General features: G+C 41.6%; 1 protein-coding gene across 1 annotated transcript in view; it reads left to right on the top strand.

Annotated features, from left to right (window-relative positions):
- The window catches only part of gpc5a (glypican 5a), a 241,213-nt gene that overhangs the window by 27,280 nt on the left and 196,738 nt on the right, over positions 1 to 17,195 (top strand). Inside the window, exon 3 of the mRNA XM_055230405.1 lies at positions 15,560 to 16,020. Within this exon, the coding sequence (XP_055086380.1) occupies positions 15,560 to 16,020 (461 nt within the window). The remainder of the gene's footprint in view (positions 1 to 15,559; positions 16,021 to 17,195) is intronic.

Here is a 17,195-nt window from a genome sequence, read left to right as displayed (position 1 = left end):
TGTAATTATTCCACTCAGGACTCAGGGTTTGTGTCGTGACTCAGCGCTCGTCAGTGTTTGGGGTTTCAGTCGAAAGAAAATATAAGTATAAGACATTTATTTTACTGATTGATGTACTTTGTTATTTTTATTAATCAACTCTTACGCAAAGGGAATTATTTAACATTTGACTTTTTGATCAAACTCAAGACTAAATGAAACTTTACTGCACGAGTTTAACACAAAAATGACCCAAAGGACAAAAACATGAAGCAGATGCAGCTGTTTTTGGCCCAAACCCGTAGGAACATTCTCACTGTACTTGACATTTCAATTCTCCAAACTTCTCTGAAAATCCCGTCTCTGTACAAACTCTTACTCTTTTCCATTTTCTTTTTGTCCGATGTTCCTGTTGTAACGACCGACACGGACCAAAGACAAACAGGAAACAGTTTAACAGTTTATTTACAGCTTGAAATGTGCAGATGCAGGTGGGTTAATCAGACAGTTGAGGGCGGGGTGTTTGGTCCAGGAGTAGGTCGTGGGCAGTGGGGTCAGAGGTCAACAAGGTCAGTAGAGGTGAGCTGGGTCGGAGACAGAGGAGCAGAGCGGGTCCAGGGGGCGGGGTCACTGTGGACACGTGGACGATCTGGAGCGGAGCGTCAGGTCCTCGGTCCCTTCGTCCTCCTCAGGTGCAGCTTGATTGCTGATTAGTTGCAGGTGTGTGTGGGAGGAGCCTGAGTCTCCGCCCACCTCCAGGCTCTGACACAGAAGAGACGAAGAAACAACAAAACACAAAGACACAGGACAGAAGGATCAGGACTGTTCACCTGCTCTAATGAAAAGACTCTCGTGTCCCTCTTCTCCAGCCCCTGCCTGAGCGCTGTGTTTAGGTCTGTGTTCAGGTCTGTGTTCAGGTCTGTGTTCAGGTCTGTGTTCAGGTCTGTGTTCAGGTCTGTGTTCAGGTCTGTGTTCAGGTCTGTGTTTGCTGATGTAATAAAACTCCAAGTTTTTGTTTCTATCCATAAGTAAATTTGTCTAAGTCAGTATGTTTCAGCAGGTTTCAGTTTCCTCTCTCTCTCTCTCTCTCTCCCTCCTCCTCCTCCTACTGATCCTCCTCCTCTCTCTCCTCCTCTCTCTCACTCCTCCTCCTCTCTCTCTCCTCCTCTCTCTCACACTCCTCCCTCTCCTCCTCTCTCTCTCTCCTCCTCCTCTCTCTCCTACTCCTCTCTCTCTCTCTCTCTCTCTTCCTCTCTCTCACTCCTCCTCCTCTCTCTCTCCTCCTCTCTCTCACACTCCTCCCTCTCCTCCTCTCTCTCTCTCCTCCTCCTCTCTCTCCTACTCCTCTCTCCTCTCTCTCTCTTCTCTCCTCCTCCTCTCTCACTTCTCCTCCTCTCTACCTCCTCACTCCTCTCTCTCTCCTCCTCCTCCCTCTCTCACTCCTCTCTCCTCCTCCACCTCTCTCTCCTCCTCCTCCTCCTCTCTCTCTCTCCTCCTCCTCTCTCTCTCTTCTCCTCCCTCTCTCTCTCCTCTCTCTCTCCTCCTCCCTCCTCCTCTCTGCAGTCGACAGTTTTCTTTTTTAAACAAAGTCGTCTTTGTTGTGAAAAGTCCGCTCTCGGGGCACAAACCTCAGTGTGTCTTTAAATCTGCGCCGCTCTGTCGGGTCAGACTGTGTTTGTTGTTTTTCTGCGGCGTCTCCGTGTGGCCAGACGCAACTATGACGCCACGATACGCCCGGATACGCCCGGATACACCGCGATACGCCCGGATACGCCCGGATACGCCCGGATACGCCCGGATACGCCCGGATACGCCTTGGACGAGTCGACTTCCTGAACGTCGCAGTTTTTTTATTATTTGTACGAGGAAAAGTTTAATCACCAAAACGACTCATTTGTTTTGGGGGAAAAAGGTTTTGATCAGTTTGACGTTTGTGTTTGACGTTTGTAGAAAACACGACTGTTAAACCTTTTTTTGACGAGTTTAAGTTTTTTAAGCAGCAATAAACAAAAACAACAACAAACAACAACAAACACAACAACAAACAACAACAAACACCACCAGAAAACACAAAACATCCACTTTGTCCTTGTGTTTTTCTGAGGTTGTAGAGTGAACAGTGAACACTCTCACTGATCGTCCTAGTACAGACTCTGAGCGTCTTTACCCTGTGGATTGATTAATGTATTGATTCTTTATTGGAAACACATCAGTCTGTTTATGTATTGATCAGGTTTGTGTTTATTTAAAGTCACTCACACACGTCACGATTAATATTATATCGACTTATCGTTTTGTCATTTTTGGGGTTGGGTTTAATCGTAGGCGTCGTTTTTCCTTTTCTACGTAGAGATTAAAGCTGCAGAAAGTTGAATAAGTGACAAATTACAGATATAAACTCACTACTGAGTGTTTTTTTCTGCTATTTATTTATCACAGCTCATGTTTTTAACCATATTACACATTTAGAATAGTTTTTTGGGGGATAATTTTACTTTAGGACGATGTATTTTATTATTTCTTGCAAAAAATAACCCAAAGCTTTAAAGTGTAAGTCTTTCCTTTTATGTCACGTCGTCTTTGTCATTTTCTCATTTTCCTGTCGTTTCCAGAGCTGGAGCTTTTCCCTGAGACATTTGTGTCGCGTTCATGTTGTGTTCGTGTTGTGTTCGTGTTGTGTTTGTGTTTCGTTCGTGCACTTGTGTGATAACAGAGCTCCATGTTCCTCTAAAATAACATTTTTTTGTGAAAACGAGCAGCAGCAGCAACGTTTGATACATTTATCTGAACTTGGAGACGCAGGTTTATTTGAACGTGCTTTAGGACGAGCTGTAGTTGTGTGTTGTGTTGTAGTTGTGTGTTGTGTTGTAGTTGTGTTGGTGTGTTTGTGTAACTCGGTGCTGACAGTTTGTGGGTTTGAAACGTCCCGTGTTTATTCCTGTGTAAATATGAAGCAGGTTTAAGTCTCGTCTCGTGTAAAGTGCCGTGTTCAGAGTGAAAAAGGAAGTGGTTTTGTTTCTTGTTGGAGGATTTTACAAAAAGCAGAGTCATTTATAACTTATGACATCATTACCCCTCGTTGTCAGGGTTGTGTGTGTGTTTCTTGTGTGTTTGTGCGTTTGCCCGTCACAGTTGTACAGTATTTACAGTCGAGCCGTGAAATTCCTCCAGGAGTCGAGGTCGTGCCGTCGTCCTCGGCCAAATGTCACTGTCTCTGGTTCAGGGCGGAGGACGTGTCTCTGTCTCGCTCTTTCCTCACAGCGAGAAGGTCCTGGGTTTGGATTGTTCGGTGTGGTGCTCTGTGTGGAGTTTGCATCTTCTCTCTGTGTCTCTGTAGGTTTTTTTTTCTCCACATAAACACGTCAAACCTCCATCTCGTTACTTCTGACCACGAACCATCCTCAAGGTCTGGAGATGTTCTGCAGTCGCTCCTGAAGTTTTCCCTGAGACTCCGGTTAAAGAAAAAGATTAAAAGCAGATGCAAAATTTCCATATATTTGCATTAAAATCTACAAAATCAATCATCTTTTCTCAAAACGCTGAATAAATTCCCGGTTTCCCGCTTCATTTCTGTCCGTTTTGACTCATCAGCAGCAACTTTTTCCTCTTTATTTGCTCGTGTTTGTGTCCGTGGCTCAGTCGGTAGAGCGTTTGTCCATTGATCTGAAGCCCGACGGGTCGAATCTCGCTCTCGACTTTAACGTCACTGGTGGAGAGTTCAGATCTGGTGATGCACAGGTTGTTGGTGCGACTCCAGTTCCCACAGACGTCATTTTGTCCTTGTACGAGACACTTAACCCTCTTCACCCCGGCGTCTGCGAATGTGTGAGTTTTTCCTCGATATAAAGCGTTTTTTTTAGTCCCTTGAAGGTGAAAAAACGCTGTGTAAAGTGTCTCTCGTCTCATCCATCTCCGTCTGGTGCGTGTGACTTTATCTCAATAACACCGTGACGTCTTCGTTCCCTGTGTCTTTATTACGTGTCTCCTGTAACGTCCAGATCCACATATTGATTTGTTTTTGTGTTATTTTTTCCCTTTCTGACATAATCCTTCTCATTTATCATGGGCCTGTCCTTTTGTGACGCTTTGACACAGCTGCAGTTTACAGTACAGTCATATTATTTGCTTTTCTGACCTCAAAAAATTAAAAATACCCCAGAGAACTTCAATCTGGGTTCAAGTTCTATTCCCTGCCCTTGATTTGACTTGATTTGTCGACGTTTTCAATCATTTTCCATCACAATAGCAGTAAATCCCAGCCTCCATTCACATCCACAGCATCAACCTTTACCAAACAAAGCTCTGCATCAAAGTCCTGCCCAAAAACAAAGACCTCGCCGCGTCTTTCATCTCCGCGTCCCACATGAAGACACGTCCGTGCGTGGACCGGAGCCGGCGCCTCCCCCTCATTCACTCACATTGTGATTGAGTTTTCTCCTCGGCCCCTCCCGACGCGCTCTGGCCTTTTCAGCAGCCTATCGCGTGTCTCCGGGCCGCTCTGTTGTGGTCGCGCTCATTCACACAGGATGAATCACATTAATACGAGCCGCCCGTAGGTCAGCTGTTGGCATTTGAGAGCTGCAGACCTGGAAACTTCAAAGCGGAGTTGTTGTGGCTGACGGGCTAAAGCTGGAGACAGGTTTAGGGATGTTCTGTTATCTGTTTATTCTGTGTTTGTGACGGAGACTCCGGCTTCAGGAACATGTGTCTGAGTGTGATGTGAAGAGCAGACTGGGCCACGGAAGGATTTACACACACGGTTTAGTTCACACCTCGGCTGGAAACTCGTACTTACACTTCTTAAACGTGCAAAATTTAGAAAAAAAATTGGAAGCTACATTTCAAGTATGATTTATTATTATTTATTTATTTTTCTCCTCAGTTTCTCCTCTGGTTTCTGGTTTTCTTCCCGTCCATATTCTCCATACCAGGGGTCTCAGACTCAAATGATCTGGGGGCCACAGGAGGCAGAGTCTGGGTGAGGCTTTGTTAAAATCTTCTCATGCATCATCGCTGTTTTCAACACACATGAGGACATACGCCAATTCTTGTGGATTTTATGGATGTACATCGATATTTGTTTTTTATTTTATTTTTTATTTTTTATTATTTGTTTTGGGCAAATGGACGTCTTTTCTCTTTGCACAGCCTGGGCAGCCACAATCGATATCAATCAACACAATGATACAAGAGACAAGGAAAAATAAACAAAAACAGACAAACTAAACACACACACAAAAAAAAAGAGTATCTCCGACTGCCCAAAAAGGAGTGGGAAGAAGAAAACGTATTTAATCCCACCCCCTCTGTTATTATTTCTTACATTTAGCATACTTTACTTCCTTTTCATGATTGTATTACATGATTACATTGGGGACTATGAGTTAGACTTACGCAACTTAAGTGTTACATCATATTGGATAAGACGCCAACAATAGTAATGGACAATAAATACAACAATAGTAAAGAAATGGTAGATACAAAGCCAGCATTGCAAGATTACTGAAATTATATTAAGACTCTTCCTCTAGATACTGTGACCAGATCATATTTTTATATCGATGCTTGAACGTACTGATACTATGGCATTGCTTGATGTGTGTATCCAGACTGTTCCAAAGTTTAACACCACATACCGATACACAGAAACTTTTTTGAGTAGTTCTAACTTTAGGCAATTTGAATTCCTCATATTCTCTAAGATTGTATGTTCTCTCTTTGGCTGTAAACAAAAATTGCATTGTTGAATCTTTTGAGAGTACACAAGGGTTTACCTTCTACGTGCAGCATGGTAAAGCCACACTGACATTAAACTTTCATATATTTGAGACTATCAGTAATAAGAAAACTCAAAGGACTCTGTTTCTCCACACCTGTTATTACTGCTGTATAAATCTATCTATCCTACTGCTCCACCTGCTTCTATAACACAACCGGACCAAACTCATAAAAGTCACACACGTAGCTGCTAAAATCACAGCTCCCCACACTCAGTCTCACAGATCTAAATAATCGGGCTGTTGGACAGGACGCCACTCGCCCCCTCCAGGCCCATCTGACCCCTCTGCCCTCAGGACGGAGGTACAGGGCGCTCAGGGGCAGGAGGGCTCAGTTTGGTACAAGCCTGATCCCAGCGGCCATTACCTTTTTAAACACCAGGCTGAGGTGTGACGTCTGTTTTGTGATGTGTTTATGTGAGTGTGAGGGTTGGTGTGTATCTGTGTGTGTGTGTCAAACGTGTTCTGTGTGTGTGGAAAGGAATCTCCGCTCAGGGACAATAAAGTAAAGTCTAAAGTCCTGCGGGCCACAAAATATCGTCTCGCGGGCCGCAATTAGCCCCCGGGCCGCGAGTTTGAGACCCCTGCTTTATACCTTTTTTTTTTTTTCTCACTTACAAATGTTTACTACTCACCCTCTCCTCTCCCATCTTTACCTCACCCCCCTCCAGAATCATGGAAATGTCACACACACAACACACACACAGCACACACAACACACACAAAACACACAACACACACAAAACACACAACACACACAAAACACACAACACACACTTGTCACACACATTTGTAAAAAGCTGTTTCGTTCACAAACCACGTTATGTTTTGTCTTGTCACGTCTTGTATTAAATAAATAAATAAATGTATAAATAAAGTTTGATTTAGTTGCTCTACAGAAAAAGATTTAATACAGATTTTATTCCACACACACGACTATTTAAGATCCTTTTGTAGATTTGTTTTTAATATTTCCATATCAAACTATTCAGGAAATGTCCAGTTTAGTCTTTTTTTCAATCTGAATATTGATCATTATTTTATTTATCCATCCCTCCATGTTCTTCCTCTTCTCCGGGGCATCAGTCTAAACAGGGACTCCCAGACTTCCCTCACCCCAGACACGTCCTCCAGCTCCTCCGGTGGGACCCCAGGGTGTTCCCAGGACAGACAAGAGATATTTTAGTTTTTTGTCATTATTTTTGATGCAATAATATCATTTGCGTCACAATAATCATGTGTCCTGTGTGATTTGTTCACAGTTCACTCCAATATTACCTTTTTTTATATTAAAACACAACTATAACAGAAATTACTTGAAGGAGATTTGAACAGTTCTACATTTTTATAATTTTTTCTATTTCTATTGTTGTTGCATTTGTTCCTGGACCATTTTCTTTCTAGAGACATTCACATATTTAAGATCAGTCCATTTTCTTTGCTAAAATCCCAGTGTGAAAATGTAAAATGTCTCCCTCTAGTGGCAGTTTCACCTTTAACTCCAGTCACTTTTAAAATAATCCTCTAAAAATCCCAGTTTCTGTGTCGTCAGTTCAGGTTTTTCCGTAGAATCTGCTCGTTCTTCTTGTTCTTCTGCTCTTTGCTCTGCCTGTCACACTTAACCAGATCATTGTACATTAAAGAAAATGAAAAGCACAGCAATTATGGGAAAAAGAAAAGAAAATGGGATCTGATGGAAAAGCCTTTTAGACGCACAGCTGCTGGGAAACTCAAAGGGCCTTTGTGGTAAATGTGTAATGGGCCGTTCGTCAGGATTAGAGCCGACTGCAGCGTTTATTCAATATTAATTTATCAGGATTTATGCAGCAAGAGCTGGACCCTGAAAACTGTGATATTGTTCTAAAAGCTTCACATAAAGAGATAAAACATCAGATGAACGTGCAGAAACATGGGCTCAAAAAGGCAAAAAATACTGGAAAAATACGAAAAGCAGAGCGATTTTTATCATTTTTGTCTGTGTTTTTGCTAAAATAACTAATATTAATATTGTTTTTAGTTAAGTGAACATTTAAAACAAGATTAACAGATTACAAAAGGAAATTAACTACGCACTTTTTTCATAGTTTGGTTGAAGGTGTGATGCTCGGATGAGATTTATATGTGAAATATGTTTTTTTTCTTCATTATTATGCATTTTTTGGCTTTTACTCTGGAAAATACAGTAATAATAATAATAATAATAATAATAATATAAATGTGTGTTTTGTTTGTTCCTCCTCAGAGTTTCAGGAGTTTCATCTTCTTGTTCATATGTGAGATTTGAAGGACTTTTTCACGTTTAAATGATGTAACGTTTTGTGTTAATGGCGATGGAGCTCGTTGCCCACAGAGTTGCGTTCCATCTCTGACCTGCCTCTGTTTAAAGCCAAACTGAAAACGTATTTATTTAGAACGACTTTTAACACTTAGCCCTGTGACTCTTTATTTTAATGATGTAATCTGCTTTAAGTTTATTGTTTTTAATCGTGTTTTTTAACATTGTACAGCACTTTGGGCAGCCTGGGTTGTTAGAAGGTGCTATAGAAATAAAGTTTGATTGATTGATTGATTGATGGCTCTAATTCCTCATCGTTCTGAAGCCATTTTGAACAGTGCAGTGTTTTTATTGTCGACTTTGCCTTTTTTTGTCCTGGTGTTTGGTGTTTTTGTTTGTTCTCGTGCACATCGGAGCAGACAGAAGACAAAGACGGAAACAAAGACATTTGGACACAAAAGGGTTAAATCTGTGATCCAACGATGGAAAAAATATTAAATAAATCAATAAATTATTAACTAAACCACACAGTTTATTTCCTCTAAATGTCAGAATCTCGTCGTCTTCGTCTCGTCCCGTCCGTCTCGTCCAAACTCATTTTAATTTTCATTTCCTTATTTGTTGGTTTGTTTCCGTCTCACGTTTAGGAGTTTGTTTCATTCCACGAGCTGCAGACTGAGCTCGTTTCAGACGCTTTTCTCCTCCTGTTTCTTATGAATTATTCTGTGTAATTCTCTTCTGTGTTTGGAGGCGACGCCCCGAGGCTCCTCATGGTCCAGAGTGAAGTCCTCCATGTTTCACTTTGTCTAACATCATCAACACAGCATGGACACCTGCATCTGAGGAGACACCTGAGGAGACACCTGAGGAGACACCTGAGGAGACACCTGAGGAGACACCCGAGGAGACACCTGAGGAGACACACGAGGAGAACCCTGAGGAGACATCTGAGGAGACATCTGAGGAGACACACGAGGAGAAACATGGGGAGAAACCAGAGGAGAAACTGAGAAGAAACCTGAGGAGAAACTGAGGAGAAATGAGGAAAAACTGAGGAGAAACCAGAGGAGAAACATGAGGAGAAACTGAGGAGAAATGAGGAGAAATGAGGAAAAACCGAGGAGAAACCAGAGGAGAAACTGAGGAGAAACTGAAGAGAAACTGAGGAAAAACTGAGGAGAAACCTGAGGAGAAACTGAAGAGAAACTGAGGAGACGCCTGAGGAGAAATGAGGAGAAACTGAGGAGAAACTGAGGAGACACCTGAGGAGACACCTGAGGAGACACATGAGGAGAAACCAGAGGAGAAACCAGAGGAGAAACTGAGGAGAAACCTGAGGAGAAATGAGGATAAACTGAAGAGAAACTGAAGAGAAACTGAGGAGAAACGTTCTACTGACACCTACAGAGAGACGTGTCCCTCTGTTTTATAACCACATTTTCGACACAAACACAAAAAACTAAACTAGAGTCAAAAGAAAAAAACAAATGTACTGCCCCCTACAGGACAGTCAGTCGTCTCCTCTTTCTCTCGTCGTGGTTAAACACAGTTCGATTCATGAGTGAAGATCAGTCACGTCTGTGCCGTGTTTCCGTGTTTCTGTGCCGTGTTTCCGTGTTCCTGTGCCGTGTTTCCGTGTTCCTGTGCCGTGTTTCCGTGTTTCTGTGCCGTGTTTCCGTGTTTCTCCTCCTGTTTTGTCGTGACCGAGCGCCTCGTGCGTAGGAGGTGCAGCTTTTTCGTTTTCCTTCTGAAAATTGAACATCTTTGTCTCAGATTGTGTTAAACTTCCCACGTGTGAGTTTGATCACGACAAACCTGGATCAAACCTGGAGCATGTGGACACGTTTGCACTTTTTACTTTAGAAGAAGAAGAAAAAGTGAAAACTAAAACCCTGACATTCTGCAGCCTGTGGTCTGCAGATCTTCAGTTGAGTTTGTTTATTGCAGATTCATTTTTGGAGACTCTTTAGCCTTTAAAACAATAAATCTATTTGCTCATAAACCTGTCGTGATATTTAATTATTTGACATATAATTCAGTATTTGACAGACAGGACCGTGTTTTAGGCTCAGTATTTATTGTTTACACTTTTTCTTTGGCAAAATCTCTTAAAAATCTTGTGTGAAATTGCATTTTTTTGCTTTAGAAAGTTGAATTAATAATGAGTCAATGTCAGTGACTCATTACAGACACAAACTAATTACTGAAGTGTTTAATTTCTTGTCGCTCGTGGTGTTTTAACAGTGTTTATATTTGTTGTGGTTTAAATCTGCTCTAATTGTCGTGTCAGTGGCATAAATGGGTTTAAATATTACTGTTTATCGTCGATATTTATTTCAGTGACGTGTCTTCAGTGTTTTATTATTTCAGTAAAAGTAAATCTGCTGTAAACGATATAATGTCCGTTCTTTTTTTCTTTTTATGGGGAGAAAAATGGATAATAATTTGGTTTTGACCAAGAAAAGGTTTTGAAATGTTTGGGATTTTTTATTATTCAAGCAGCTCATATTTTATTTTATACATTTTTATTTTTTTTAAATTGTTTATTTGCAAAACGACGTTCCACAACATTATTTCCAGGAGCAAATAACAGATTCACAATTGTGTCATTATTGTGTTGTAGAAATAATGGACAAAAAAAAAAGAAAAAAAAAGAAGCAAAGCCAAGATGGAATATAAAGTTCTGAAAATAAATGCATAAATAAATTAAATAAACAATAATAATATTAATAATAGAACTAATACAAAATAAATAATAAAAAAACAAACATTTTATTTTTAACTTTATTTCTTTTATACATTAAAGCCCTCGGACGTGTTTACAAAGTTCACACTGAACAAAATCTTAATTTGAAGCAGAAATCACAAAATGAATCACAACAGAACAAACTATGTGTCTGTAAAGTTTTGTGTTGAAAATAAATAAAACCCAAAGTAAACTCCTCTGTCCAGTTTCTTTACACGAGGAACATTCACGGTCATTTTTCATTTAGAACAAAATCATTCACAGTTTAGTGTTTCTCTCTTTGATTCGACGTAAATCCTCAGTGTTTTCCAGTTCATTGTGATATTTATTCCCTTTGTTTTTCCTCATAATTGTTTGTTTTATTTGTTTTTATTCACATGTTATTAAATCTTCATAAAGTTTTACAGACACATGTATCTTGGCTCCACAGTCAAACATCCACTTAATTCTACTTTTCCTCATGTTTTCCTCATGTTTTCCTCATGTTTTCCTCATGTTTTCCTCATGTTTTCCTCATATTTTCCTCATGTTTTCCTCATGTTTTCCTCATGTTTTCCTCATGTTTTCCTCATGTTTTCCTCATGTTTTCTTGTGTAACGTCCTCCCCTCGTCTCTGTCGTACGTTTAATCTGCTCTTCTTTCTTCTCTCTTTGCTTCTCTCTTGCCCGTCCAGTCCTGGTCTCTGGGCTTGTGTCCTGGACTCAGACCCTAAAGCTCCAGGACCAGGTCTGGCCCCAAACTCCTGACCAGCACATGACCAGAGTGTGACTCACACCGGGTCAGACTGAAGCAGAGGCGACTCCTGCACTGAAGCCTTTTCTTTTCAGATCATGTTTTTTAGCCTTTCAGACTCAAGTAGTTTCCTTAAAATCCTTTGTGCTAAAACTGTTCTGACTCTAATTACATCATTTGATCAGGATTGTGTTTTTCATTATTGTCTCGTGGTTCTTGAACTTTTCCTTTCAAACTATTTAATCAATAATTTGATTTTTCTCCTTGGACCAAAAGGAGAAAATGTGAGATTCTTCAGTCGAAATGTTTTTGAAATAGAAGAATCTGGTGTAAACTGTGACTGTAGTTTGTTACGGCGCGTCAGGGGATGTTTGAAACTCATTTTGGTCATAAAGAGGAAACTAAACATTCAGACGATATGAAGAAATAACAGAGAGAGAGTCACGACGCAAACATTTAAAACTCCACGTCGACACTAAGGAATAAACCTGATGATCATAAAAAACGTCCTTTATTTAAAAGACTGAATGTAATTTTCAACATTAAATAACAGCACTGTGTTTTCTGGACCATGCGTCGCTCTGGAGTTTAAGCCAAAAAATGCAAAATAATGAAGAAAAAAACATAGAAGTCGCACTGGACGATAAGTCACAAACTCCGAGACCAAGAACAGACTTTTATCTTTAAAGTCAAGTTATAATAATAATAATAATAAAATTGAGCAAGATTCTGCTAAAAAATAGAGATAAAATTGGACAGGAAGTAGAGACGCTAACAGGAAGTAGTGACCCAGAACAGGTGTTTTATCTATAAGGCCAGGTTATATAAGTTATAATAAGAATAAAATAGAGAACAGTATCTATTAACAGTATTTATTTTTTTATTAATATTTGCAAGATTCTGCTAAAACATAGAGATAAAATTAGACAGGAAGTAGTGACGCTAACAGGAAGTAGTGACGCTAACAGGAAGTAGTGACCAAGAACAGACATTTTATCTTTAAAGTCAAGTATTTATTCAGCTCCATGAAGCACAGACAGAACTGAACTCGTGTCTGGTTTGTTAACGTAAGATATTAACAGTTAATCAGATAAATAAAGCAGAAAAAACAACAAGTTTACTCTGGATCTCACTCCAAATCAATAAATCCACTGAATTCTTCATCCTCGGTGTCGATTCTGAACAAATCCACCAACTCCAGAGGAAGATGAAGCGTCGCAGAAAACGACTTTATTTTAGGCTCATTTTTGTTCAATGTTTGTCTTTGTCTTTTAAATGAGTGTAATGTTGATATTTTAAATGTTGAGTGGTTCAGGAGGAGTAGATACTGGTCCAAGTCTAGAGCCCCTCGCACGACTGTCACTGTGACAAGAACCAACATGTGACTTTATAGATTTGAATCGTCGAGGTGAGCTGGGTCGGAGGCGGAGGTGCACGGATAATCTAAAGAAGCAAAATCTGACAAAAAACGAGAACTGACGATGTGGCGGCGAGCGTGGGAGTCCTCAGCCTCGTCGTACTCCTCGGGTGAACGCTCGATTACGTGATGAAGGTGCAGGTGTGTGGAGGCGGTGCCAGAGACTCCGCCCACCTCCAGCTCCAGACACAGAAGAGACAGCACAGAGACACAAGGACAGACCGGACTCATGCCACTCACTTTCTGTCGTCTTATATCTGTGTAAATGTCGTACTTTGTGTTTTAATCCCGTGTGTTTTATATCTGTGTACTCCCTCGTTCATCCTGATTGGCTCTGTTGTCGTCTGTGGGCGTGAACTTGTCTGTGTGGTTCATTTTTTTCCGTGAATGTGACTTTTTTAGTACCGATACTCGCTCAAATGAGTATCTAGCTTTGACACTAGCTTTAGCATCCATTTGCATCAGATTTTTTTACACTTTTGTCGTCCCGTACACTCTGTTCTGTGTCATATGTGAGTAAATCGTGCACATTGAGGTTTACTCGGTGATAAAATGGCGCCCTGAGCTCTGATTCTGTCACGTGTTCTGGGTTTGTTTTGTGCTAATGCCGCAGTTCTGAATATGAATGTGTGAACACGGTGGAGTTTGTCTGTGAAACTTCCACTGTGCGTCTCTGAAGTCTTTAGGTCTTTAATATCAGCCTCTTAACCTCTGCCTGTTCTCTGTCAGGTCCTCCTCCCTCCTCCGTCCTGTTTCATCCACTTAAAGTCCCCCGGCGTCAGCTCTGCGGCTTCATAAGAGCCGCTCTGCTCCTCGCGCTCGGACGATACTGCAGCGCCGCGGAAACGCTGGCTTTAATAAACCACAGGAAATATCACACACGCACTTTGATATTGGAGGTGGTCAGACATTTTTCTTTGTCAGCTCGAGTTGGGATCAGGAGACAAATTGCTTTTCAGCTCCGTTTGGTTTGGCCGAGTTATTTTCAACCAGCGTTAACTTATTTTAAAAGTGCAGTTTTTGGGGCTACAGTCGAATCGAAATGACAAAGTGTCTGTGATTCAATTATTTAAGTGTAATTTTATCTAAAAAATATAAAACCTGCTCATCCTTTACTTCAAACTTCTGCAAACATGTTCTGAAATGTTGTGTTGTTTCAGAGTTGTTTGTTGTTGTGTATGTTTCAGAGTCAATTTTAGACTAAATCCAAAAGCAGGACAGAAAAGCTACAGGGTGCAGCTTTAAAAACAAAACAAATGCTGAATGACTTACATGATTTCATTTTATTTATTTAATTAATTATTTATTTATTTATTTATTTATTTATTTATTTATTTATTTATTTATTTATTTATTTATTTATTTATTTATTTATTTAATTATTTATTTAATTATTTATTTATGTATTTATTTAATTATTTATTTAATTATTTATGTATTTATTTATGTATTTATTTATTTAATTATTTATTTATTTAATTATTTATTTATGCATTTATTTATTTATTTATTTATTTATTTATGCATTTATTTAATTATTTATTTATTTATTTATTTTTTAGAGCAGATTAATAAACGCACGTGTCCAGTTCACTTTAAGCACATGTCACTTTTTTCTTTTCTTATTATTTAAGCTCAAAAAGGAGTAAAAGAAGAAAAACGTGTTAAATCCCACGTCTTTAGAGTGAACTGTAGTCACAGTGTGGACTCTCTGTGTTTCTCTGCTTTGATTTATTTATGTCAAAGCAAAATTATCACAATAAAATAAAATAAAAGAACATAACTGTGTGTGTAATTGTAAGTTATTGTTAAAGACTCCACAGCTTTAATCTGTTTGAATTTACACATTTTAATCACAATTTTCATCTAAATCAGGGGTGTCCAAACTACGGCCCAGGGGCTACATGTGGCCCTCAGACCAGTTTTTATTGGCCCTCAGACGTCCAACTGAACCGGCCCAATGGATCTTGAGCAGAACTTTACTTTTAACAGCAAATTAAACTGTTTTTTACCATGAAAACTTCAAACTTATTAACACACAGCGGCCCCGCCCTGAACGCCGTCTGTGGCCCTCGATAAAAAAACGACTTAATAAAAGAAACAAGTCACTGACGCTGAGTTAGAAAACGGCAAAAAAGTGGTCTCCTCTTGTGGATAACAGCACACCACACTGACGACGCGACTCTGAAAAAGAAAATTAAATGAAAGAACGATGTAAATAGTGATGAGTGGACATGAAAATAAGAGCTTAAAGATGCACGAATGTCTCCAAAAACAAACATCAGAGAGAAAATGAGAAAAGAAACAAGAATCACGCGGTGAAAATCTGTGAAAAAGTTTTGTAGAGGATCTGCTTTAAACTTCCACACGTCTCTGTCCTGGGGGTTTCAGATTCTCCTTTATGATGATGTCATGTTCTCACATACGGGTTAAAGTCGTTTTTTCCTCTCGATTACCGTGTTCTTTGCCACGACACGTCCAAATGACAAACGCACATGTTGAACTTGAGCGTTTCTATTAGAGCTCCGCCCCCTGACCGCGCGGTCAGCGCTTTGGCCTCGTGTGTGTGGAATAATATGAGCTTTTCAGATGTTGTGGTGTCGTCTGAATCTGACTCTCTCCTGTTTCCACAGAGATCTTTGAGCAGCTGATGAATCAGGCTGAAAACCGCACCATGTCAGCGCTGAGGGAGTCGTATCGGAACGTGGCGGACCGCGCCGCGGAGCCCGTCCAGGAACTCTTCACCGACATCGGCCTGCACTTACTCGGGTCTGAACTGGACGTGGACGACTCGGTGCGGCGCTTCTTTGACTCGCTGTTTCCGCTCGTCTACGAGCGTCTGATCGACCCGGGCCTCGGCGACGTCTCCCCGGCGTACGGCGAGTGTTTGAGAGGAGCGAGGAGGGAGGTCAGACCGTTCGGACAGGCGCCTCACGTTCTGACCGACCACATCTCGCGCTCGGGGACGTCGGGGAAACTCCTCCTCCAGGCGCTGCATCTCGGGATCGAGGTCATCAACACCACAGACCATCTCCAACTGAGCCGAGAGTGTAGACGAGGACTCCTCAAGATGTCCTACTGTCCACACTGTCAGGTGAGGACGAGTGTCCTACTGTCCACACTGTCCTACTGTCCACACTGTCAGGTGAGGGACGAGTGTCCACAGTGTCCACTGTCCACACTGTCCACACTGTCAGGTGAGGACGAGTGTCCTACTGTCCTACTGTCCACACTGTCAGGTGAGGGACGACTGTCCTACTGTCCACACTGTCCTACTGTCCACACTGTCAGGTGAGGGACGACTGTCCTACTGTCCACACTGTCAGGTGAGGATGAGTGTCCACACTGTCCTACTGTCCACACTGTCAGGTGAGGACGAGTGTCCACACTGTCCTACTGTCCACACTGTCAGGTGAGGGACGAGTGTCCTACTGTCCACACTGTCCACACTGTCAGGTGAGGACGAGTGTCCACACTGTCCACAATGTCCACACTCTCCACAATGTCCACTGTCCACACTGTCAGGTGAGGACGAGTGTCCACACTGTCCACAATGTCCACACTCTCCACAATGTCCACTGTCCACACTGTCAGGTGAGGACGAGTGTCCACACTGTCCTACTGTCCACACTGTCAGGTGAGGACAAATGTCCACTGTCCACACTGTCAGGTGAGGACGACTGTCCACTGTCCACACTGTCCTACTGTCCACACTGTCAGGTGAGGACGAGTGTCCTACTGTCCACACTGTCCTACTGTCCACACTGTCCTACTGTCCACACTGTCAGGTGAGGACGAGTGTCCTACTGTCCACACTGTCCTACTGTCCACACTGTCCTACTGTCCACACTGTCAGGTGAGGACGACTGTCCACTGTCCACACTGTCCTACTGTCCACACTGTCAGGTGAGGACGAGTGTCCTACTGTCCACACTGTCAGGTGAGGACAAGTGTCCACACTGTCCTACTGTCCACACTGTCAGGTGAGGACGAGTGTCCTACTGTCCACACTGTCAGGTGAGGACAAGTGTCCTAGTGTCCACACTGTCCTACTGTCCACACTGTCAGGTGAGGGACGAGTGTCCACACTGTCCACACTGTCCTACTGTCCACACTGTCAGGTGAGGACGACTGTCCACACTGTCCTACTGTCCACACTGTCCTACTGTCCACACTGTCCTACTGTCCACACTGTCAGGTGAGGACAAATGTCCACTGTCCACACTGTCAGGTGAGGGACGAGTGTCCACAGTGTCCACACTGTCAGGT

Source organism: Periophthalmus magnuspinnatus, chromosome 3, assembly GCF_009829125.3.
Source record: "Periophthalmus magnuspinnatus isolate fPerMag1 chromosome 3, fPerMag1.2.pri, whole genome shotgun sequence".
NCBI classification, from domain to species: Eukaryota; Metazoa; Chordata; class Actinopteri; order Gobiiformes; family Gobiidae; genus Periophthalmus; species Periophthalmus magnuspinnatus.
Note: the sequence above shows the minus strand (reverse complement) of the source record. Positions and strands in the feature narration are given on the sequence as shown.